Source organism: Narcine bancroftii, chromosome 3, assembly GCF_036971445.1.
Source record: "Narcine bancroftii isolate sNarBan1 chromosome 3, sNarBan1.hap1, whole genome shotgun sequence".
NCBI lineage: Eukaryota > Metazoa > Chordata > Chondrichthyes > Torpediniformes > Narcinidae > Narcine > Narcine bancroftii.
The window spans coordinates 34,587,321-34,613,517 of NC_091471.1; the positions used below are offsets into that span (position 1 = coordinate 34,587,321).

The window sequence follows — 26,197 nt, forward strand, 5'->3', positions numbered from 1 at the left end:
ATAGCAAAGGCAGTTGTGAAATGAAATGATTTTCCACACAAGGCCTTGTCCTTGAAAACTTCTGCTGGATTGTCTGGGAGGAGGTGACCAGGAGGATCTGATGTGAATGGGACCATTTTATGCGAGTGCTTGCAAAAAGGCATTCACAATTCATAATAATGGACATTTATGGCAGGAATCAAACTACCTCACCTCTATTCATTCACCCGTTAGCATTCCGCACGAAACTTCCAAGCCCAGCTGCAGTCTGAACGTTTTCATGAGGTCACAGCTTCCTTGGGGTACCGACTTTGGCACATCTGAGAACTCAGTACCAACTATCCAGGCTCCTGTGACTCTACAGTGCTAATCCTGCTCCTGAGGCTCGTGTCAACATACCGACTAAAACTCTCCCGGCTACAAAATAAGTTATTTTTTTCTCCAATGTAGCCGGGGCATCACAAAAGCCTGTGGATAAATTACATCGATTGCATGTTTTCCACTAGCATTTCCTAGTCTATTTTAAGGCATATTTTAGTCTTTGACATTCAAGGAGAGTTGATCAAATGGGAAACAACACACTGCCTTGAGCCCTTTGTACTTACTGAACTATTAAGTACATAATGGGTGTTTTGCTGATTCCTTAGACGTTGCCATGACCCTGTCTCACCCTACCCATTTCACCATGGCTGCTATCAAACGAGGTCCAGTCTGTTTCTCCCTTCAACACCACATGTTCAAGCATACTTCAGCTGTTCTATGCCAATTCAATTAGCAGTAACTGGAAGTAATTTCAGGTACTTGCCTTTTATCTTTGCCTTAGCAACATGAGACCAATAATAGCACCCTGACCACTTGGAGCAGTCCTGCTCTGCAGTGCTCAGTAACCCACTCTGAAACCTCCTCATGGTGAGTCCTCCAGTAATACGACACAGAAATAGGCATTTCATCCAGGCCCACCAAGGTGGCTTCCTGAGCAAGTCCTATCTGCCTGCACTTGGCCCCATGCTCCTCTAAACTTTCCTGTCTGTGAACCTGAACAAATGTGTTTTAAACATTGTATTTGTGCTTAGCTCTACCACATCCTCTAGCAGCCTGTTCCATATACTCACCACCCTCTGCAAAAAAAAAGGTGTCACAAGGACCCCTTTAACTCTCGCACCCTCTCACCTTAAACCTAGGTCCTTTAGCTTTCAACTCCCCTGCCTTGGGACCATCCATTTCATCTATGAATATTATGAATTTATGAACCTCTGCAAGGTCAACCCTCATTCTCCAGCAGAAACAGTCCCAGCCAATCCTAATTCAAATCCTGTAATCCTGACAATATATGTGTGAATCTTTGCAGCTTAATCATGTCATTCCTATAGTCTGGCAACCAGATCTCTACACAATATTCCAGGTGCAGCTGGTGAAAATAACAGTCAGGATCTGCTTGTTAACCAGAGTTGAATCAGACCACAGTCATGGTAGAATTGGCTCAGTGAATGTTGCCCAGAGTTGCTATCCTGATCATTGCGCAATATGGCGTGCTCGCATACATGCATGGAGGACAAGATCACAAGACAACTGTGATATGCTCTAGAGCCAAAAATAACTCCATCTTACTCTTGCCACTGTGGATGACCTGCCCCGAGAAAACCCCACTCCCTTCCAACATCCCAGGAAATCAAGAGCAACTTTAGAGAACAGGGAAGAGAATGCAAGCCTGCACAGGCAATGCCTCTCAACTCTTCCTCTGTTAAAGTGATGTCTACATCAAGACTGCCTCATGCACCCGCAATGAGCTTGTCAACTTCATTCACTTCGTGGCCAACTTCCAACAGCACTTTCCCCTTTCTGGATCTCTCTCTCCATCTCAGGTGACAAGCTTTCCACCAATATATATTAAAAACCCACTAACTCACATAACTACCTCAACTACACTTCATCACACTCTGACCCCTACAAGGATTCTGTTCCCTTTTCTTAATTTCTCCATCTCCGCCACATCTGCTCCCAAGATGAAGTCTTCCAGTCCAGATCTTCTGAAATGTCTGCCTTCTTCCACAAACGTGGCTTCCCCTCCACCATCATCAACTCAGCCCTCACCCGGACGTCCTCCATTTCCCACTCATCTGCCTTGGCCCCAGATGCAAGAAACACAGGATTCCCTTTGTCCTCACCTACCACACCACAAGCTTCCACATTGAACACATTACCTTCCAGAATTTCTGGCACTTACAACAGGATCCAATTACCAGACATCTTCCCCTCTCCCTTCTCTGCCTTCCATAGGGACTGCTCCCTCTGTGATTCCCTTGTGCACTCATCCCCCACCAACCCCCCCCCCCCCCACCCCTGGCCCAGCACCTTCCCTGGTGGCTAAATGAGGGTGCCACACTTGTGCCCACACCTCCTCCCTCAACACAGTCTGGGGCCCCAAACAGGCCTTTCAAGTGAAGCAACACTTCACTTGTGTATCCGGAGGACTGATTTACTGCATCCGGTGCTCCCTTTGTGGCCTTCTCTACATCACAGAGACTGGGCATAGACTGGCAGATCGTTTTGCTGAGCACCACCCATAAATTAAAGGAACAGCACCTGATTTTCCATCTGGGCACTCTCCAGTTGGATGGCATTAACATCAAATTTTCCGGTTTCTGCTAACTACTCTCCTTTTCCCCCTCCATTCCCTTCTCCCTGTCTGCTTTCCCTCAGCTCTTCACCCCCTTCCCTCTTCTATTCACCCAGCCATCCCTCCCTCCCCTTGCTTGCACTGTGCCCTCCTCCCTCCCTTCTCCACCTATTAAGTCCTGCCTTGCACCTTTTATTTGGACGCCTGCTGACATTTTTTTCATACCTTGAGCTCAAGCTCAACGTTGGTTATGTATTTTTACCATTGCTATATAAAGGACACTGTAAGGCCTGCTGAGTTTCTCCAGCTTTGTGTTTTTACAAGAAGGCTAAAAATTTCCAACTTTTTTAGACTATGTTTGCATCATTTCCTTTGGACCACAGGTACAAATGTATTTTGGGTTGCTATTATTAAGCTACATTTTGCCTATAAAATGAGACATTAAGAGGTGAGCTTTCCATGCCCAAGTATTGCTGATCATTGTGTGAAGCAGAAAGATCCATGAAACAGCCTTGTAACTTGTTTTTTCACAATGTTTTCCTTGCAGCTGAAGACTTGGTGAAGGAGGATGACTCTGGTTCAGTCTATGCAGACGTCCTTATTTATGTGACGGGTTGTGTCCTTATTATTCTGACTGTTATTATAGTAATCATGTGCAGAATGCGAACATCCTCAAAGAAAACTCTCAACCCACCCCCGGTGCAAAAACTCTCCAAGTTCCCCTTGAAGCGACAGGTAACAGAAAGTAGATACAAGAGTTTAGAGCATATTGTAACTCGGGCCATTTGAAGGTGAATTCAGTTAAGCTTTTGTGAACCAGGAAGAGAGTGCACTAGAAGTCTGAAAATCCAGACTGCTCAGGGATCGGTTCGGTCCGGATTTTCCGGATTCTTGGGCAGTACTTTTTACATTTAAATTGAAGGAGGAATAAAGAAGAGATGGACAGGTCCATTTTGATAGTTTATTCATTGGTAAATATAGTGTGCTTTATTTATCAAAACGAGCAGCCTTAAAGAAAAACAGTCAATGCTTGACAAAAAAGGGTGGTGGTTTGTTGTCACTGTGGATCCGTGGCGCTTACGTATGCATGCACTCAGACAACAACATGCTAAATTTTAAAAGTTTGGCAATTCTTGAAAAGTCTGGATTCTCACCTGGTCCGAATTTCTGGCATCCGGATTTTGAACAAGTTAGTCTCACCTTCTGACTTGATTCACTCTTGGTTCTGCAGCCGTTAAATGCTGTTACCCTCGGCCTGACGTGCTGAGTTTTCCCAGCATTCTCTGTTTCCAGTATTGGTCTGAGGCTTTGCTGCATCTTGTCAGATGTAGGATGAATGGAGCTGAGATTTACTGACCATGTCTGGGTTGCCGACTCCAGTTGAAGACTGGCCCAAACATACCAGTTATTCAAACTTCTGAGCCTTGCGTGACCACTATCCACTCATTCAAGCTGCACAGAAATGCACCCATCTGATTGATTAAAGTGCTTAATATGGCACTTGTGATGCTGATGCCAGCCCCCTCCTTACAGCTGATTAATATGGCAGCTGGAGCAAACCAGGCCTCAAGGCCATCATCATGGAATGACAGAAACTGTACTGAATAACAATAGACATTATTCTATAAAACAGAATGCTTTGCCTCAAGCTTTTATCTGCATCTCCAATTGCAATCAAGTAATGATAGAATACCAAGTAATAAAATGAGAAATGGAACTTCATTGAATAAAAAAAACAGCCCAAGAGTGGCAGCATTTTATACTGTCTGCATCCTCCAACAGTTATATACTGAGATTTCTCAGCACCTTATAGTAGTTGGTAACAAATCTGAATCATTTTTCATTCAAGCAGGTGTCCTTGGAGTCAAATTCCTCAATGAATTCCAACACACCCTTGGTGAGGATTGCCCGCCTGTCTTCTAGCGATTCTCCAATGTTGGCCAACGTCTCTGAGTTAGAACTCCCAGCCGATCCTAAGTGGGAGTTTCAACGGCCAAGGTGACTTTGAGTGGCGGTCTGTGCCGTTCCGCAACAGCCTGTATTGACTGTCGCTGTGGCTTTCCTTCCTTGTTTATCCTGAACAGATCTTTTCTCTTTCCTAGGCTAACTCTGGGAAAACCCCTGGGTGAGGGCTGTTTCGGTCAAGTAGTCATGGCAGAAGCCATTGGGATTGAGAAAGACAAAGTGAACAAGCCAGTCACCGTCGCTGTCAAAATGCTGAAAGGTAAGGGCATGTGAGTGCTGCGTCATTGTGTGAAGCTGGAGTGGACCCCGAGGAGCGGAGGTACTGCCCGGGCCAATACCAGTGGATCCATACAGGCAGGGTTTTAAAACTAGAATCCTACACCCGTGGGGTCTGTGCCCAAGATGGCAGTGCTTGTGCTCGGCAGCAGCTACGAGGGGTTGCAAACTCCAAAGAGTAGCAGACAGGGCACAGGAAACAGTGAAAACATACCCTCCCCCCCCCCCCCCCCCCCAACCACCGTTCCCCCCCTCCCCCCACCGTTGAGAAGGAGAAGCAGAGGATACATTCCTACAGGATCGTGACCACGGCAGCGGACCACCAAGGGGCTCAGCAACAGAAGGACCCACACCAGGCTGCAGGTTGCTTGAGACTGGCTCTTGGGGACCAGGTGTTGGAACTGCTATTCGAGAGGGTGCTGATGACTAGAGGCTCTCGAAGGGCCTCTGGCCTTGAAGGCTTCCTGATCTTGTCGGAGCTTTCGACTTGGAGCTCAGATTGCCCATAAATCAGTCAGAAACTATACAGCTACAGAGGCTGTGGGAGCGCTGGACGCAAATCCAGAGGCACTCAGTGACTCTGAGGGAACTCTCTTTTGCTTCTCTTTCTCTCATACTGTAAGGGGATAGGATTAGGGGACACAAGCGGCAATGTTGTCTGCCTTGTGTCAGAAAGAAGGTAATTTTGTGTTCTAATAAAGGAATCTTGATCTTGAAGCTCTGTGTTTCAGTTACTGGCCCTTTGAACAGTGTCATTAAAGGAGCTCGACCTAAGAGTAGAGCAGGTTAAAAACACAATGCTGGAGAAACGCAGCTGGTCAAACAGTGGACTTTATGTAGCAAAGATACATAAGCAATGTTTTGAGCTTGAGCACTTCATGAAGTAAACAGTGACCAGCTGAGTTTCTCCAGCATTGTGTTTTTACTTCAACCACAGAGTCTGGAGGAGTCACGTGATGGAGTAGTGGCCAGTAGGAGATAACCACCCCTCTCCAGAAAAGAAGAAATAAAGTGGAGAAAACACAAAGTTCAAGAAACACAAAACACAACAAATAAAAGATAAAGTTGTGGAGAAAAGAAAGAAAATGGGACCCAAGAAGGAAAAAGTAAAAACAATGGGAAAAAAAAAGAAGAAAAGATGCTGGAAGAGAAAGGAGAAGGCCTTACCTCCATGAAGAAACAGGGAGCCGTCGTGGAGAAGAGAGCCCGTTCTCCGAGGTTGGTGACGACCCCGCAGAGTCCCGGCCGCTGGACTGCAAAAATGGCTCTTTGAGCCAAACAAAAGTGCGCACACTAAAGAAAAGGAGAACACCAACGGGAGGGGGGCCTATTATAAGTTAATAGCAAGATTATTAGCAAACTGATTGGCAAAAATAGTAAAACAAGATCAAACTGGATTTATTAAGAAAAGACGAACAGCAGGCAAACACAACGCGACCAGCTGAGGCATGCCCGACACCAGGGCTCTCAGCTGGAAGAAGAGGAAAGCGACAGGAAAGGGAGTGAAAGGAAAGAAGAGCAGCAGCAGGAGGCCCAACAGATAACTAGCCCAGAAGAAGAGGACCAACAGCAAGAAGCCAAGCAAGAAGAAGCCCAGCAAAATGAGGCAAGCAACTCATCGGGAAAGTCAGAAGAGACACAGATTCAAGGAAGAGAAGAAGAAGACACAAACACAGGTGCAGACACAGAAGGAGAGGAAGAAGAAGACCAAGATTTGCACAGAGAAAGGTAAAATAGATGGACAGAATATAGATTTTTAAAAATTTCAAGAACAAATGAGAGCATTAAAAGAATGGTTGACATTAGAATTTAGTGAAATGAAAAAAAAAATGAAAAGTACAGAAGAAAAAGTGAGTAGAATAGAGCTGGTCATGACAGAAATAGGGAAAAGATTAGAAAATGTGGAAGAACGAGAAATGGCTGTAGAAATGGAAGTGAATGACTTAAGAAGAAAAGTGAAAGTGACAAAAAAGTTAAAGAGTCACAAGAGTTGTTAGCTCAGAAGATTGATATAATGGAAAACGATAGTAGGCGAAACAATATAAAGATAGTGGGCCTAAAGGAAGATGAAGAAGGCACAAATATGAAAGAATTTATAAAAGAATGGATCCCAAAGGTCCTGGGAATGACAGAAATACAGGAAGGAATGGAAATAGAAAGGGCACACAGAACATTAGCCCCAAAACCACAGACACAACAAAAACCAGGATCCGTTTTAGTAAAATTTTTGAGATATACAACAAGAGAAAATATACTGGAACGGGCAAGGAATAAAATTAGAGAAGACAATAAACCATTGGAATACAAGGGTCAAAAAATTTTTTTTTTACCCAGACATTAAGTTTTGAACTTTTAAAGAAGAGGAAGGAGTTTAATACAGCAAAATTAATCCTATGGAAAAAAGATTATAAATTTATGTTAAGATATCCAGCTAATCTTAAAATATTTATCCCTGGGGAGCAAAACAGACTGTTCTCAGATCCAGAGGAAGCACGAGAATTTGCAGAATACCTGCAGGACAGAAGGAGAGATGAAGAGACATAACAAGAATGAAGAACAACGATAAAATACATATAAAGATGTAAAAATAATATATATGTAAGAACGAGAGAAGGGAAAGAAAAGGGAAGAAAGGAAGTAAGGGGGGAAAAAAAAGAGGGTGAGCTTTGTTATATGTGAAGAAAAAAGTTTTCTGGAGGGGGTTGGGTGGGAAAGAATAACCATCAATGCGAAATCAGTTGACGCTTGCGAGCGGGTTCGCAATCCAAATGGAAAGGGGAGTTGTTGCCCGGCAAGGAATAAGGGGCAACTCAGAGAGGGGTGGACATTTGGGGCTAAGGGAATATTGGATGTGGGAGTTGTTAAAGTATTTTATGTTTTAAATGTGTTGTCATACATTGAGTTCAAAAGGGAAAAACAGATGAAAATGGGGAAAAGGGGGATGGTGGTGGTGAGGAAGTGGAAATGAGGTGTAAACAGGATATGAGATGGCCATATTGAACTATATGACTATAAATATTAATGAAATACATAACCAAATTAAATGAAAAAGGCTATTAAATTTCCAGAGAAAAATAGACATAGCATTTGTGCAGGAAATGCATCTAACTGAAGTGGAACATAATAAATTAAAGAGTGACTGGGTAGGACACATAGCGGCAGCATCATATAATTCAAAAGCTAGAGGTGTAGCTATATTAATTAATAAAAATATACCAATCAAAATAGAGGAGGAAATAATAGATCCAGCAGGGAGGTATGTAATAATAAAGTGTCAGATATATTCAGAATTTTGGAATTTGATCCATATATATGCACCTAATGAAGAAGATCAAAAGTTTATGCAAGATATTTTTTTGAAGATTGTAGATACACAGGGGAATATATTGATATGAGGGGATTTTAACCTTAATTTGGATCCAATGTTGGATAAAACTGGACAAAAGACTAGCAAAAAGAATAAAATGGCCAAATGTATGGTTAAATCAATGCAAGAAATGAAACCTATGGATATATGGAGGAGGCAGCACCAAGGGAGAAGGAATACTCACATTTTTCGAGTAGGCATAAAACATACTCAAGGATTGATATGTTTTTGTTGTCAGCCCATATTCAAGGGAGAGTTAGGAAAACTGAATATAAAGCTAGATTGCTATCTGATCATTCACCCCTGTTATTACCAATAGAACTGGAGGACATCCCACCAAGAACATATAGATGGAGATTAAACTCCATGCTATTTATTGAATCGTCTTCATTGTTGGGGTCTTTCATGGCTTGGTTCAGCATCATGCTGAAGAAGATTGAAAAGAGGGTTGGTGCGAGAACACAGCCTTGCTTCACGCCATTGTTAATGGAGAAGGGTTCAGAGAGCTCATTGCTGTATCTGACCCGACCTTGTTGGTTTTCGTGCAGTTGGATAATCATGTTGAGGAACTTTGGGGGACATCCGATGCGCTCTAGTATTTGCCAAAGCCCTTTCCTGCTCACGGTGTCGAAGGCTTTGGTGAGGTCAACAAAGGTGATGTAGAGTCCTTTGTTTTGTTCTCTGCACTTTTCTTGGAGCTGTCTGAGGGCAAAGACCATGTCAGTGGTTCCTCTGTTTGCGCGAAAGCCGCACTGTGATTCTGGGAGAATATTCTTGGCGACACTAGGTATTATTCTATTTAGTAGAATCCTAGCGAAGATTTTGCCTGCAATGGAGAGCAACGTGATTCCCCTGTAGTTTGAGCAGTCTGATTTCTTGCCTTTGTTTTTGTACAGGGTGATGATGGTGGCATCACGAAGATCCTGAGGCAGTTTACCTTGGTCCCAACAAAGCTTGAAAAACTCATGCAGTTTGGCATGCAGAGTTTTGCCGCCAGCCTTCCAGACTTCTGGGGGGATTCCATCCATACCTGCTGCTTTGCCACTTTTCAGTTGTTCGATTGCCTTATATGTCTCATCCAGGGTGGGAACCTCATCCAGCTCTAGCCTTAGGGGCTGTTGAGGGAGCTGGAGCAGGGCGGAATCTTGGACTGAGCGGTTGGCACTGAAAAGAGATTGGAAGTGTTCTGACCATCGGTTGAGGATGGAGATCTTGTCGCTGAGGAGGACTTTGCCGTCTGAGCTGCGCAGCGGGCTTTGGACTTGGGGTGAGGGGCCGTACACAGCCTTTAGAGCCTCGTAGAAACCCCTGAAGTCGCCAATGTCCGCGCTGAGCTGGGTTCGTTTGGCGAGGCTAGTCCACCACTCATTTTGGATCTCCCGGAGTTTGCGCTGAAGATGGCTACATGCGCGACGGAAGGCTTGTTTCTTCTCTGGACAGGACGGCTTTGTAAGGTGAGCCTGGTGGGCAGCTCGCTTCTTTGCCAGCAGCTCCTGGATTTCCTGGCTGTTTTCGTCAAATGAAGACGCTGTTTACATCCGGTACCGCACGGATGGCAGTCTCTTCAATCTGAGGCGCCTGCAAGCTCACACCAAGACACAAGAGAAACTTGTCCGTGAACTACTCTTTGCAGATGATGCCGCTTTAGTTGCCCATTCAGAGCCAGCTCTTCAGCGCTTGACGTCCTGCTTTGCGGAAACTGCCAAAATGTTTGGCCTGGAAGTCAGCCTGAAGAAAACTGAGGTCCTCCATCAGCCAGCTCCCCACCATGACTACCAGCCCCCCCACATCTCCATCGGGCACACAAAATTCAAAACGGTCAACCAGTTTACCTATCTCGGCTGCACCATTTCATCAGATGCAAGGATCGACAATGAGATAGACAACAGACTCGCCAAGGCAAATAGCGCCTTTGGAAGACTACACAAAAGAGTCTGGAAAAACAACCAACTGAAAAACCTCACAAAGATAAGCGTATACAGAGCCGTTGTCATACCCACACTCCTGTTCGGCTCTGAATCATGGGTCCTCTACCGGCACCACCTAAGGCTCCTAGAACGCTTCCACCAGCGTTGTCTCCGCTCCATCCTCAACATCCATTGGAGCGCTTACACCCCTAACGTCGAAGTACTCGAGATGGCAGAGGTCGACAGCATCGAGTCCACGCTGCTGAAGATCCAGCTGCGCTGGATGGGTCACGTCTCCAGAATGGAGGACCATCGCCTTCCCAAGATCGTGTTATATGGCGAGCTCTCCACTGGCCACCGTGACAGAGGTGCACCAAAGAAAAGGTACAAGGACTGCCTAAAGAAATCTCTTGGTGCCTGCCACATTGACCACCGCCAGTGGGCTGATAACGCCTCAAACCGTGCATCTTGGCGCCTCACAGTTTGGCGGGCAGCAACCTCCTTTGAAGAAGACCGCAGAGGCCACCTCACTGACAAAAGGCAAAGGAGGAAAAACCCAACACCCAACCCCAACCAACCAATTTTCCCTTGCAACTGCTGCAATCGTGTCTGCCTGTCCCGCATCGGACTTGTCAGCCACAAACGAGCCTGCAGCTGACGTGGACTTTTTACCCCCTCCATAAATCTTCGTCCGCGAAGCCAAGCCAAAGAAAGATTTATTGAATGCCAAATTAAAATGTACTTTGAAATAAATACGGAATCAGTGAAAGACAAATTTATATCATGGGATGCAATGAAAGCGTTCATCAGAGGGCAGATAATAAGTTATGTAACTAAATGAAAAAGGACTACAATCGGGAAATAGAACAGTTGGAAAGAGAGATAGTAAGTACAGAAAAAGAACTAGGGAGAGTAAATGCATTAAAATGAATGTCTTCCCAAGGATACAATACTTATTTCAATCGTTAACAATTCCCTTAAAAGAGAAATTCTTTAATTAACTAAAGAGAATAATAAGGAAATTTTTATGGAAAGGAGGGAAATCGAGGATAGCATTAGATAAATTAACAGGCTAATTGATGCAATTACCAAACTTTAAAAATTATTATAGAGCCGCATGATTAAGGTATTTATCAGATTTTTATCAGACAAGGGAAAAACCAGATTGGACTAAGATAGAGCTAGATAAAATAGGAGAGAAGGTACTAGAACATATACTTTATAAGTGGGATGAAAAGCTGGTGCAATATAAAAGTTCACCAGTACTGCAGCATTTACTCAATATATGGAAAAAGATTCACTTAGAAAGGAAAAAAACAAATTACCAAATACCAAAATTATTATTGACCCAAAATCAACTAATCCCTTTCACAATAGGTAACCTTTCCTTTAGAGAATGGGAGAGAAAAGGGATTAAAAGAATAGAAAATTGTTTTTTGGGAAATCATTTATTATCATTTGAACAAATGAAGTACAAATATGGTATAACTCATGGTACAATGTTTGCATACCATCAACTGAAAACCTACTTAAAGGACAAATTGGGAAGCAGACAGATTACCAGAAAGAAGTAGCTTTGAATATGTGATTACAGACACAATGATAATTAAAAGATTTATAACAAACATGTACATCAAGCTGCAAGAGAAAGAAAATGATGAAATAAGCTATAAACCCAAACAAAAGTGGGAAAAAGATTTAAACATAAAGATAAAAAATGAAACATGGAAAAAGTTATGCTCTGGATCTATGAAGAATATAATAAACACAAGGTTACACATGATACAGTATAATTGGTTACACAGGTTATATATCACGCCCCAAAAGTTTAAAAAAAATCAGATCCAACATAATCAGATAGATGTTTTCGCTGTAAGAAGGAAATGGGAACAACAGTACATGCAATTTGGGCATGTGAGAAAGTTTTGGAAGATCTAAATCAGGTATTAAATAAAATCACAAAAAAACAACATACCAAAAAATCCAGAGATCTTTCTTCTAAGTAATATAAGAAGTAAAGAATTAGGCCTCAAACTGGATGAAGAGCAAAAAAGATTTATTATGATAGCCTTAGCTGTAGCAAAAAATGTATAATGTCAACTTGGAAATCAGAAGAGAACCTGAGAATACAGCAATGGTACATGGAAATGAATAAATGTATTCCATTGGAAAAAAAACATATAATTTAAAAAATAAAGTCACATTATTTGAGCAAATTTGGGAGCCGTACATGGAACATAACAGAGAGGGCTTGCCTCGGACCACCACCCCCTAAAATGATAAGAAGACAAAATGACTTGATCCAGTGTGTAAAAGTAGATGACACATTTTTCTTGTTTATTTTCATTGTGTGATGACATTTTTTAATGATTTTATTGTATATGTTGAATGTTTAATGGGTTTTGAGGGGGTTGGGAATTGGGGAGGGAAGGTAAGGTGGGGGGGGAAAGGGGAGAAAATGCCACTGTGTATATTTAAGAGGGAAATGCTTGTATGTATTTTGATTGATATGGTTCACAGTGTGAAAAATAAATAAATAGAAACCACAGAGTCTGCAGATTTTCGTGTTTTACTTTTGAGTACAGCAGGCAAGCAACAAGCATTGAAGCCGACATCATCAAAAACCCGCTAAGATGGAGTGGTCAGTGCGGGGCAGTTCCAGAGTTATTGCACACTGTCAACTGCCAGGACTTAAAGCTACATTGTGATTGTTGACATAGTCGCAATGAATGGGAAATGGTGACATTACCATTTACAATCCTTCAATTGGAAGTGCACATGTTGAGCAAGATTTAGTTCTGCATCTTTAATCATATGGACTTGGAATTTTTTAATTGTTGAATTTGTACATATGCGTTGAATCCTTTTGCAAAAGTATTTGTGTGTTTGTTAGCTCATTTAAACTAAAATCTTTCAGGTAAAGGCTGATAATAATGACAGGCACGTGTTATACAACCAATTTTGCTGATGCTTTCACACCAGGTTACTATCAGTAAGGTTCTTCTAGACAGTTAACCAAACTATATCTCATTCCACTAATTCATTGCCCATCCCTAATTGCAAATTGAAAATGTAGTGCTGAGCTGCATACTTGAACCACTGGAGTCCCTCTGATGAAGGGAGGGAATACCAACCAGGATTGGGTTCCCGTGATGATGAAGGTCATGGCAGAATCATGGGACTTGGAGGTGAACCTGGAGGTGGTGGTGCCAGTCACAAAGGATGGCATTGTCAGGATGTCAGCTAGGACATGCTACCCTGAACGTTCCTGTCACGAGCAGCATTGAGCAGTGAGGCTGGGTCTGAGGGGTTCTCTGTGTGTTTAACCTCTTCACTACTCTTTAACCAGAAGTGCTTCCTATTCTCTGTCTTTGTAGACGATGCGACTGACAAAGACTTGTCTGACCTGGTGTCAGAAATGGAAATGATGAAGATGATTGGAAAACATAAAAATATTATTAATTTACTGGGAGCCTGCACACAGGATGGTAAGTCCGAGGGGTGTTATTTCAGCATGGTCTCAGAAAGTGTATTTACATGCAGCTCCCAATGCCCATACATCGCACCCAAACTCTTTAAGCCCAGCTCCCCACACCCCAACATCCCACATCCCATCTCCTGACACCCCAAGAAGGGATGTAGGCAGAAGAGTGGAAATTATCGGCCAATTAGCTTGACGTCTGTAGTTGGAAAAATGCTTGAAGCCGTCATTAAAGATGAAATAGTGAAACTTTTGGAACGTAAGGGTTCAATCAGGCAGACGCAGCATGGTTTTAGAAAGGGAAGATCTTGTTTGACAAACTTGTTAGGATTCTTTGAGGATATAATGGGTACGGTGGATAGAGGGGAACAGGTTGATGTATATTTGGATTTCCAAAAAGCATTTGATAAGCTGCCGCACAAGAGACTTATCAGTAAGTTACAGGAAAGTGGAGTCAGGGGAAGTATATTGGCATGGATCAAAAATTGGTTGTCTGACTGGAGGCAGAGAGTCAGGATAAGTGGGAGTTTTTCAGGTTGGCAGAGAGTGGTAAGTCGGGTGCCGCAGGGGTCGGTGCTAGGTCCACAACTGTTCATCATTTACATTGATGACTTGGAGGAGGGGACAAAATGTGGTGTAGCCAAGTTTGCGGATGACACCAAATTGAGTGGAAGAGCAAATTGTAATGAGGATGTGGAGAGTCTGCAGAGGGATATAGTTAAGCTGGCTGAGTGGGCAAAGGTCTGGCAGATGGAGTACAATGTTAGTAAGTGTGAGGTTATCCACTTCGGCAAGAAAAATAAAAGAGCTGAATATTATTTAAAAGGTAAAAAACTACAGCATGCTGTTGTGCAGAGGGACTTGGGAGTGTTTATGCATGAATCGCATAAAGTTAGGTTGCAGGTGCAGCAGGTTATTAAGAAGGCAAATGGAATGTTAGCCTTCATCGCTAGAGGAATTGAATTCGGGAGTAGGGAGGTAATGTCGCAACTGTATAAGGTTCTGGTGAGACCACACCTGGAGAACTGTGTCCAGTTCTGGTCTCCATATTTGAGGAAGGATATACTGGCTTTGGAGATGGTCCAGAGGAAGTTTACTAGGTTGATCTCTGGGATGAAGGGGTTGACTTATGATGAAAGATTAAATCGTCTAGGATTGTATTCGCTCAAGTTCAGAAGAATGAGAGGAGATCTTATAGAAACATATAAGATTATGAAGGGTATGGATGGGATAGATGTAGGAAGGTTTTTTGAGCTGGCCGGTGAAACTAAAATGAGAGGACACAGTCTCAAGATTCGGGGGAGTAGATTTAGGACAGAAATGGAGGAAAATTTGTTTTTCCCAGAGAGTAGTGAATGTTTGGAATTCTCTATCCAGGGAAGTGGTTGAGGCTGCCTCATTAAACATATTTAAAATTCGGTTAGATAAATTTTTACATGATAGAGGAATTAGGGGATATGGGGAGAAGGCTGGTAGGTGGAGTTAGGTCATAAATTAGATCAGCCATGATCTTATTGAATGGCGGAGCAGGCTCAATGGGCCATTTTTGGCCTACTCCTGTTCCTACTTCCTATGTTCCTTACCCCAGCTTCCCATATCCCTCCACCCCAGCTCCCCACATCCCAATTCCCACACTCTTTACAGCTTATCTCCTCATACCCCAATTCATCACCTCAGCTCCGAATACCCTCACACCCCACCTCTGCCCTGCTCTTCACAGCCCAGCTTCTCATATGCTTGGTCCCCACACCCCAGGAGCAGTTGTTGATCTGAGAGCTGGAGAAACAGCTGGGGTGGGGAAGGTGGAGGGGTTGAAATTTGCTTATATTTTTCTTCCTAATGTTTGATACTAGTTGTTCACTCCCCTAGTATGAATCCCTATCCCATTGGTCTATTTTCTAAAGGATAGCATGTTTTGGAACCAGCACAGGTTTCGTCACTCTGTCACACGTGTTTCCTCCCAATAATGCTGCCTGTGGCCTTTTGTGTCCTGCCTAGGTCCACTCTACGTCATAGTTGAATTTGCATCAAAAGGCAACCTGCGGGAATACCTCAAAGCACGACGGCCTCCGGGCATGGATTATTCCTTCGACACCTGCAAGGTGCCAGATGAGCAGCTGACGTTCAAGGATCTAGTGTCTTGTGCCTACCAGGTGGCACGTGGGATGGAATATCTGGCTTCTCAAAAGGTAAACTCTGTCAAATTTGTCTTGGACAGGAGTGTTGCCGAGCAATGATTTTATATGCAATGCAGACTTTGACCAAATGAAACCTGCCTCTTAACATTTCGAGCGCCTTTCGAGCATCTACAAAGCACAAGCCAGGGAGCATGATGAATACAAACCATTTGCCTGGGTGAGTGTGGCTCCAACACTCAAGGTGCTCAACACCAGCTAGTCCCATCGATCGGTACCCCACTCATTCCCTCCAGCGTGGAGACTGCAGTGTGCTCCAGCCATTTACCCAGATTATTCCCACTGCACTGCACAAAGTCACAAACTCTGCTGTCAATAAGGGCAAAGCAGCAGGTGCATGGGAGCAATGCCACCTTCAGGTTCCACTCTGAGTGACCACCATCCTAACTTGGAAATATAGTCCACCCATCCACTGATGTTGCTGCATCTAAAGTCTGGAACGCTGTGGGAACTCACCAGACAAACTGCAGCGATTTCAGAATACATCTGAACACAGCCCAAATATTAATTTAAAAAGGACCTTCTTCATTTAACAAAGCCAGATGAGATTGTACTTATTAAACATACTGGATCCCAGAAGGGCTGTGAAAGCCTCCATTTTATGTTTTGCAGGAACTTGGGAAATGTTGTGATTACATTTTAAATTACAATCATTAAATGCCCTCGTTATCTTATTGAAGTGCTATAATCTCTATAATGAAGGTTCTCCCGTAGTGTCATTCAGGTAGAAACTTTTATTTAGCACTAGTCAAGGGTCAGAGATGCATTTACAATCCCATAATGATGCGACTTGAAGGAAACCTATAAGTCGTCGCATTCTGGTTGGAAAGACCTATCCCCAGAACATCGACTATTGTTATCTCTGTGCATACTGACCGACCCACTGAATACTTTGTTTTGTTTCGCCTATCCAACCTTTGTGGTGACCTGTCAGCTCTTTGATGAAGGCCCTCCCAGCTACAGGAAGTCCCCGTTCACTCCAATACAGTCAATGCACAAAAATCATAAAATTCCATTCACCCAGAGGTGAAACAGCTTGCTTCAAACCAGCTTCTTAACTTCGAAGTCCAGGGTGTTGTTTATAATTCAGGCCCTGTTAAGAGGGTCTTAGTTGGTCTTTGACGCAGAGATGTCAAGCCACATTTTCAGCAATATATTTTGCACCATTTGCAGTGACCCAGTGTTATTTTGAATTTGATGATCCAGTATTAGAGCAGTGCATGGGGGAACCCAGCAATGATCTGTTATTGAACTCTGTACTGGCTATCTTCCCTCTTCACTCTCAGTCCTGCTGCTGGGCCTCAACCAGAGTAATTCCTTCCTTCCCCCCTGCCCGCCAACAAATGCTGCTCTACCCACTGAGTCCCTCCAGCAGTTTATCTTGTGCACCAAATTCCTGCATCTGCCGTTTCTTGTGTTTAGAGTCATTCTGTGCCACAGTCCTGCTTCAGAAAAAAATGACTCCTTCTGTGATCCAGAAACCTGGGGATCCACTTCAGGCCCTCCTCACTCTAAAAGAAGGCCAGTTGTTATCTTCGAAGTGAGAATTGAAGTTTGGGGGACCCTGGATTGGGTGTAAGGCAACTGCTATTGTAATGAATCCATTGTAATGTTTATTATATGTAATTTGTTTGTCTTTTTTCCTTGTTGCCAATACCATTTTCTTAGTTTGCTCTGTCTTAAGCTGCCATGCTAAGATTTTGTGTGTTTTTTCACCTAGTTCATAATATTTCTGTTTTGTCTTCATTATATTCTTCTCCACCTTATATGTTTGTAATGTTTCATATTTTATTTTTTTATCCGCCAATTCTCTTCTTTTGGTTGTATCTTCCTTTATTGCCAGTTTTTTTTCTATGTTTATTATTTCCCTTTCCAACTGCTCTGTTTCCTAATTATAGTCCTTCTTCATCTTGGTTGCATAACTTATTATTTGTCCTCTAATGAATGCTTTCATTGCGTCCCATAGTATAAACTTATCTTCCACTGATTCCGTATTTACTTCAAAGTACATTTTTAATTGTTTTTCAATAAATTCTCTAAAATCCTGTCTTTTAAGTAGCATGGGGTTTAATCTCCATCTATACATTCTTGGAGGGATGTCCTCTAGCTTTACTGTCAGTATTAAGGGTGAATGGTCCGATAGCATTCTCGCTTTATATTCTGTTTTTCTTACACTATCCTGCATACTAGCTGATAACAAAAATAGGTCTATTCTTGAGTATGTTTTATTTCTAGTCGAGTAGTATGAGTATTCCTTTTCTTTTGGGTTTTGTTTCCTCCATATGTCCACAAGTTTCATTTCTTGCATTGATTTAATTATAAATTTGGTTACTTTGTTCTTCCTGTTAATTTTTTTCCCCGTTTTATCCATATTTGGATCCAAATTCAGATTGAAATCCCCTCCTATTAGTATGTTCCCTTGCGTATTAGCTACCTTCAAAAAGATATCTTGCATAAACTTTTGATCTTCTTCGTTAGGTGAATATATATTAAGTAGATTCCAAAGCTCCGAATATATCTGACATTTTATCATAACATATCTCCCTGCTGGATCTATTATTTCCTCTTCTATTTTAAATGGCACATTTTTGCTAATTAATATAGCCACTCCTCTTGCTTTTGAATTATACGATGCTGCTGTTACATGTCCTACCCAATCTCTCTTTAATTTCTTGTGCTCCAATTCAGTTAAGTGTGTTTCTTGGACAAATGCTATATCTATTTTTTCCTTTTTCAGTAAATTTAGTAGTTTCTTCCTTTTAATTTGGTTATGTATTCCATTAATATTTAAAGTCATATAGTTCAGCGTAGCCATTTTATATTTTGTTTATCTTCTCTTTCCGTTTTTCCATCATTACCTTTCCTCCTTTTCCATTTCTGTTTTCTTATTTTCAACTCTTTACCAGACAACATTCCTACAACATCCAACATTTTCCTTATTCTCCTATTTCTATCTTCTTTATCCCCAATCTCCCCTTCCCCTCCTGAGTTGTCCTTTATCCCTTGTCGGACAACCACATCTCCCCTCTCCATTTGGATTTGCGAATCCACTCGCAAGCGTCAACTGATTTTGCAGTGACCGCTCTTTTCCCCCACCCAGCCCCCCCCAGAAAAGATTTCGCTTTTTATGTCACAAAGGTCACTCTTTTAATTCCCTCCTTATTCTCTCTATTCCATTACCTTCCCTTATTAATTCTTGTCTATACTATCTATGTTTTCCTCTAATTACAGATACTTTCACATATGCCCATTGTCTCTATTCACTCTTATACCTCTTTACCCGCATACATATCAATCGTGGTCATTTTTACCCTCATTACCCGTCTTCATCCCTCAGTCTATTTTTGTCTTTACCCACATACATATCAATCGTGATCATTTTTGCTCTCATTACCCGTTTTCATCCCTCAGTCTATTTTTGTAATTGTTCTGCAAATTTTCGTGCTTCTTCTGGATCCGAGAATAGTCTGTTTTGTTGTCCTGGAATAAATATTTTCAATACCGCAGGATGCTTCAGTGTAAATTTATATCCTTTCTTCCATAAAATCGCTTTTGCTGTATTGAACTCTTTTCTCTTCTTTAGGAGTTCAAAACTTATATCTGGATAAATGAAGATTTTTTGCCCTTTATACTCCAGTGGTTTGTTGCCCTCTCTTACTTTTTCCATTGTCTTCTCCAGTACCTTTTCTCTTGTAGTATATCTTAGGAATTTTACGACAATAGATCTTGGTGTTTGTTGTGGTTGTGGTTTAGGGGCCAATGCTCTATGTGCCCTTTCTATTTCCATTTCTTGCTGTAGTTCTGGACATCCTAGGGCCTTAGGGATCCATTCTTTTATAAACTCCCTCATATTCTTGCCTTCTTCATCTTCCTTAAGGCCCACTATCTTTATGTTATTTCTTCTGTTATAATTTTCCATTATATCTATTTTTTGAGCTAGTAATTCTTGTGTCTCTTTAGTTTTTTTATTAGATTCCTCCAATTTCTTTTTTAAGTCTTCTACCTCCATTTCTGCTGCTACTGCCCGTTCTTCCATCTTGTCCATTTTTTTCCCCATTTAAGTTAAGGTCATATCCATTTTATTTATTTTCTTTTCTGTGTTGTTTATTCTTCTTCTTAAATCATTGAATTCCTGTGTTTGCCATTCTTTAAATGACTCCATGTATCCTCTAACAAGAGCAAGTATATCCTTTACCTTGCCTTTCCCTTTATCTATTTCACTGTATTCTTCCTCTTCTTCTTCCTCTGGGTTGGCCATCTGTTGTTTCTTTGATGCCCTTTCCTCCTCTTCTTTCTTGTTTCCATTGTCTTCTGTGGTCTCTTCTTGCTGCAGGTGTTCTGCAGCTGTCATTGCCGGCTGTGGAGATCGACTCCCCAGCTGGTCCCCCCTCCCGTCGGTGTGTTTTTTTCATGCGCGGTTGCGCACTTTTACTCGGCTCTGTGAGCCATTGTTGTAGTTCTTTTTCTACCGACCTGAGGTAGTGGGCTCCTCTCTCCACAGCGGGCCTCTTCGGACAGGTAAGGCCTTCACCTTTTTCCTCCGTTGTCTTCTCTTCCTCTCTTCTTTCCGTTGCTTTTGATTTTTCTCCTTTTGTCTCCATCTTCTTTCCACCTTTATACTCACTTTTCTTTAACTTGTATTTCTGTGCCTTTGTATTTTCTCTTGTTTTTCCCGACTTTTCTGGAGAGGGCTGGAATTCACCGTCCGGCCACTACTCCATCACGTGACTCCTCCCGAATCCATTGTAATGTTGATGACATAGAACAACAATTGCAAGGAACTGATGACAAATGGGAAAGATCGAGTAATTTCAATGTTAATGTAGCAGAATATAAATAATTGCTCTCATGTTATTTAACAAGTTGAGGTATAACATTCAGATAAATGTACATCGTGGAGGTATTTGCTGACCATCTTTTTCATTGCCCTGATGGGTTTTTTTTTTGTCCCGGTTAGTGCATCCACCGCGACCTGGCAGCCAGAAACGTACTGGTGACAGAGGACAATGTGATGAAGATTGCCGATTTCGGCCTCGCCAGGGATGTGCACAACATTGACTACTACAAGAAAACAACAAATGTAAGTGGCTGTTCAGCTCAGCCCAGTGGCCAGAGGCTGACCAACCCACTGAATACCGAGCAAAGGGGAAACCTTTGAATTGAAACTAATTAAATTGTTTATTGCGGCCTGGAAAACCTGGTTTTGCATGCTACCCAGTCAGGTCAGTGTGTCTTTAAGTAAAATAAAAGAGCAGAGTACAGTGTTAACTGAGATAAAGGTCAGTTAAAACAGTGCATTAATTTATGGATGAGAGGTCCATTCAAGAGTCTGATAACAGGAGGGAAGAAATTGTCCTTGAATCAGGTGGTGTGTGTTTTCCAACTCGTTTATCATCTGCCCAATGGGAGTGGGGAGAGGAGGGTAAGTGGCATCGCAACGAGACTTCAGTCTAAAACTACAAGGTGTGATCACATACCAGATACTGGGGCACTGTGCATGCAATGCCGTGAAGATCCTGGACATGCGATAACTGTTGAGGATCCTAGCATAAGCTGAACAGCCTGCGAGCAAAAATGAGACAAAATTCTATTCTATCACCAAGGGGAAAAAGCAATAAGGTGACTTTTCATGAAATCATCTTCCAGGTAATTGAGGAGGCCTGGGGACCTCAAACTGTACTCCGTTGATGCAAAGATTGTCACTAATCAATTCAGAAAGGAAGTGGGCACACTCTCCCAAGTTGTGCTTTGGTGACCCGAATAGTGCCCTTAACGAAAGGTCAGCAGAATGCATGAGAAAGATTCAGAGTTGAAGTAAAATGACTGTGGAGGGATGTGGAGTGCTTCATGCAGAAGAATGGGCTAGATGGCCTGGTTGTGAACAATGATAATTGGCACCTGTTTTCAAAACAGTTCAATTTGAAATAAAAAATACCCTCTTGCTGTTGGCTACAGGGTAGACTGCCAGTGAAGTGGATGGCCCCGGAGGCTTTATTCGACAGAGTTTACACCCACCAGAGTGATGTGTAAGTATGATCAGTAGTGCCTCTAAATGAGCTCAGAAGGGGTTACCCTGTGAGGAGAGAATGAGTCGTCTGGGACTGTACTCGCTGGAATTTAGAAAATGAGAGGGGATCTTATGGAAACCTGTAAAATTATGGAAGGCATAGATAAGATAGAGGTAGGTAAGTTTCCATTGGTGGGGAGGGGGGGGGGTTACTAGAACAAAAAGACATAGCCCCAAGATCCAGGCTACTAGATTTAGTTCAGAGATGAGAAGGAACTGGTTTTCCCAGAAAGTGGTGAATCTGGAATTTGCATTGAAGCAGTGGAGGGTACCTCAGTAAATATATTTAAGACATGGTTGGGTAGATTTTAGTTGGGGAATTAAGAGATATGGGAAGGAAAGACAGGTATTGAATAGCAGAGCACATCTGACGGGCTGGATGGTCTACTCCTGCTCCTATTTCTTATGTTCTAACTGAATGCCCTGAAGTCAATCCAGCATCTAATTCTGAAGCCTCTGCACTTCCTCATTTTCTCGTTTTCCCTACCAGTCCCCCTGTGCTTACCCTTGTTACATCTTATCCAGGTCACTCCTTCACCTGCTAAGTTCCAGGGAAGACTGTGCCATCTGCCCTCTGACCTTTACCCCTTTAATTCCAGTGTCAATTCCATTGAATATTGCATGTGTTTAGCTGGGTGACCATTCCTGCGCTCAGTTTGTCACTGTCCATGGATACATTTCCAGCCCAGGATGCTCCTGTTTCGAGCTCCTTTCCTCCCAGCAGGACCAGCCGAGTACAAGTATTGAATCGGAGTGAACTGGAGGCTGTGTTCCCCAGAGCCTACACCCATCAACGTGGTGTGTAAGCACGACCCTTAATGCCAAGGCTTTCTTAAATCAACTGAACTCCGCCAAATACAGATCTATTGTTAAAGGAGGTCAGTGACAGAGAAACTGTGCCTCAGCTCCAAGCTTTTTAGGACAAAGAAAATGAGCATAGAGAGGGAAAAAAGTCATTAGTTCTGCTCCAGAGGATTGGCAGAATAGCCAACAGGTTATAAACGGTCTGTCAGCTATCTGATTAACTGGTCATTTTAATTCCAGCACTGGCCTGTGCTCATAGATGCTGTGATTGAAGGGATCAGCACCAAACTTCACGTTGGAAGAGAAAAGGGGCTTTATTCAATTAAGTCACGCCGTTGATAACTATGTTAGACACGGTTGGCAGCACCCAGAGAATAGGGCGGTTTTAAAAAGGCTTCAGTGAATTAGGTTTCCATGCTTTTCCTGCTTCGCAGCTGGTCGTTCGGAGTGCTGTTATGGGAGATCTTTACACTGGGTGGATCGCCCTACCCCGGTATCCCAGTGGAAGAGCTGTTTAAACTGCTGAAAGAAGGCCATCGAATGGACAAGCCCGCCAACTGCACCCACGAGCTGTAAGCAATACTTGGCATTAGTGTCCTACCTTATTATGTATTTCTCTGCAGTCGGGTAAAGCAGTCGGACGTATCCCAAGAAGATGTAGCTCATGGCTGGCTTCACTTAGGCTCCACACTGGATTTTTTTTAAACTTTGCTTAGAGCCACCCAGTAATTTCCACCCCACACACTGTGGCAGGAATTGCCGATTCTCCCTGGACAGCATTAAGCCAGGAGTTCTCTTTCCAGTTTCCTCCCTCTGTGACCATCTGTTAGGAGCTTGAAAGCCTAGAGTCCCTACGACAGAAAAGTACTTCTCTAGCCCCATGAACATAATGATGTACCCATAATGGATAAATTCCTCAGGCTGCGCTTAAACAATCACCCCACTACAAATAGCCAACTTGAACAGTGGAAGTCCGAAAATCCAGACCAATCCCCAGATTCTCAGGCAGTACTTTTAAAATTCAAACTGAAGGAGGAAGAGATGAACGGGTAAATTTTGATAGTTTATTCATTAGCAAATACCGCACGCTGCATTTATCAAAACGAGAAGTTTTAAAGAAAAATAATTGTGAGGAGAGAATGAGGTCGTATGGGACTGTACTCGCTGGAATTTAGAAAATGAGAGGGGATCTTATGGAAACCTGTAAAATTATGGAAGGCATAGATAAGATGGAGGTAGGTAAGTTGTTTCCATTGGTGGGGGGAGGGGGTGGGGGGAAAAACTACGCATGCACACAAAAACCTGCTAAGTTTAAAAAGTTTGAGAGTTTTTGAAAAGTCCGAATCCTCAGATGGTCCTGATTTTTGGCATCCGGATTTTTGGATTTCTGCTGTACTGCAAATACTCTCCACTGAGGCATAAATCCCCCACTATATATAAACACCCCCCCATGAGGAATAAATGCCCCTGTCGATAAACACCCCCCTCACTGAGGAATAAATGCCCCACTATAAATAAAAACCTCCCCAAATGAGGAATAAATGCCCCACTATAGATAAACACCCCCCAAATGAGGAATAAATGCCCCACTATAGATAAATGGTTTTGCAGCCACAGTTTGATGACACAGCCTTATAGCTTCCTCCATATTCAAAGGACCTCATTCTCTATTACAATAAAAGTTTCCTTTCATTGTTTCCAAGCCAGCACTCTGGTGAAAGCCTTCCACAGATCTTTATTTTAGAGTGTTTTCACAACCAGCTTTGGCCTCAGGTCTCCACCCTGCACCTCAAATGTTCCCACCATGTCTTCTGAGACGCTAAGCTCTGAATTCCCTCCATTCTTATCAGGCCTGCTTTAATGGTTCGAAAATGTTTCAGTACATTTTAATAGTTCTGGAGTCACAGAGAGATGCAGCACAGAACAGGGCAGTAGACCGGCCAGGTCCTTACCAACCACCCATTTACTCCAATCCTATATTAATCTTATTTTATTCTCATCAGCCCCCACTAAATTCTACCAACTTACAGAGGGCCAGTTCACCTACCAACCAGTATGTTTTAGGATTGTGGGAAGAAACTGGGGAACCCAGAAGAAACCCACATGCTCACAAAAAGTAGAAGTGCCAACTCCACACAGACACCACCTGAGGTCAGGATTAAACCAGGGACTCTGGTGCTGTGAACTCCACTATATACACCACTGTACTACCTAGCAATGTGTCCTGAGCTGCTCGATAAAAGGTCAATCCATTTTTTTTTAAGCCTTGCTGGCTCTCAGCTTTTTTCTCCCTTAGGCATTCCATAAAACCAATCTGTTTTTAAGATTTTAGACAACTCTACTATCATTTGGAGTCAGATTGTTATCACTTCCAGGAAACAAGACTATTTCTCTGTGTTAAAGGAGCTTTATAATTGGAGATTGATGTTGCAGCATAATCAACTATTATATCTGACTGTTCCTGGAAAGGAAATTGTGTCTCGTACACATCTCTAATCGATGAACTGTTTCTGTCCACTGCTCCCTGATTTGATGGAATGGTTTGTTTCCTGGGTACTGTGTGTAGATTTCAATCAGAGGTGTTGATATTAAGCCACTGATATATGCAGGAGTAACTGGGATTGCAGGTCCCATCCTTTGTGTAGGAAGTAGCAGGGATTTGCACTGCTGGAATGCGAGAACTTTAACTGCGATATGTTGGGTTTCCTGTGCGATACATTGGGTCTCTTGCAGTGATGCATTGGACCTTGTTTTGATGCATTGTGTCTTGCTATGATGCATTGCTTCTTTTGGTCTGGTGAATTGTGCCTCGGTTCGTGGCATCTTGCAGTCCCTGACATGGTGCATTGCTTTCTGCCTTGCATGAATGGCCAATTGTTTTATTATTTATTTTGTTTCCAGGATTAAGCCAGGGACCCTGGTGCTGGTAATGTAATGAAGAAAATTGACATTAGTTGAATCATTGCTCACTCTGTGACCTTTCCCTAGGTATATGATAATGAGAGAATGCTGGCATGCAATCCCATCACAGAGGCCAACATTCAAACAGCTGGTAGAGGATCTCGACAGGGTCCTGACAGTGACATCAACCGAGGTCAGTTAACCCATAAGGAACTGGGAGAGTGGGTTAATTAAAGTGAATTTTAAGAGATATGTGTGCATTCTTTAAATAACAGCTGTAGTCAGAACAGTCCGGGTTTTCTACAGTTGGACAATTAATTCCCACACAACCCACCCCCCCCCCCCCAGCCTTCCTGCAAACTTTGTTCCTCTAACTTACTACCTATGTTCTAATTCACACTAAGTCCTATTCACCATCACCTTCACATTGCCCTGCTTTGACATCAACTGCAAACACATCCATCCCATGTTCCAGTTCTCTGTCATCTTGCCTCTCCATTTCCCTGTAGATCTTAACCCCTTTGTCATTCTGGACCCCTCAAATTCTGACCCCAAATTTAATGCTGGCATCCTTGTCCTCAGCTGCAAATATCCTAAACTGCAGAATGTTTTTTTCACCACAACCTCTCTGCTTTTTT

At 42.7% G+C, this 26,197-nt stretch overlaps 1 protein-coding gene across 7 annotated transcripts in view; it reads left to right on the forward strand.

Annotated features, from left to right (window-relative positions):
* Positions 1-26,197, forward strand: part of LOC138757061 (fibroblast growth factor receptor 3-like) — a 165,011-nt gene that overhangs the window by 127,928 nt on the left and 10,886 nt on the right. For 5 of the 7 annotated variants that reach the window (XM_069923764.1, XM_069923762.1, XM_069923763.1 and 2 more), the window contains 9 exons: positions 3,144-3,331; positions 4,446-4,594; positions 4,699-4,820; positions 13,489-13,599; positions 15,591-15,781; positions 20,745-20,867; positions 21,743-21,813; positions 23,093-23,230; positions 25,647-25,752. In XM_069923764.1, the coding sequence (XP_069779865.1) occupies positions 3,144-3,331; positions 4,446-4,594; positions 4,699-4,820; positions 13,489-13,599; positions 15,591-15,781; positions 20,745-20,867; positions 21,743-21,813; positions 23,093-23,230; positions 25,647-25,752 (1,199 nt within the window). The remainder of the gene's footprint in view (positions 1-3,143; positions 3,332-4,445; positions 4,595-4,698; positions 4,821-13,488; positions 13,600-15,590; positions 15,782-20,744; positions 20,868-21,742; positions 21,814-23,092; positions 23,231-25,646; positions 25,753-26,197) is intronic. The other 2 variants (XM_069923759.1, XM_069923761.1) reach the window with 1 other exon arrangement.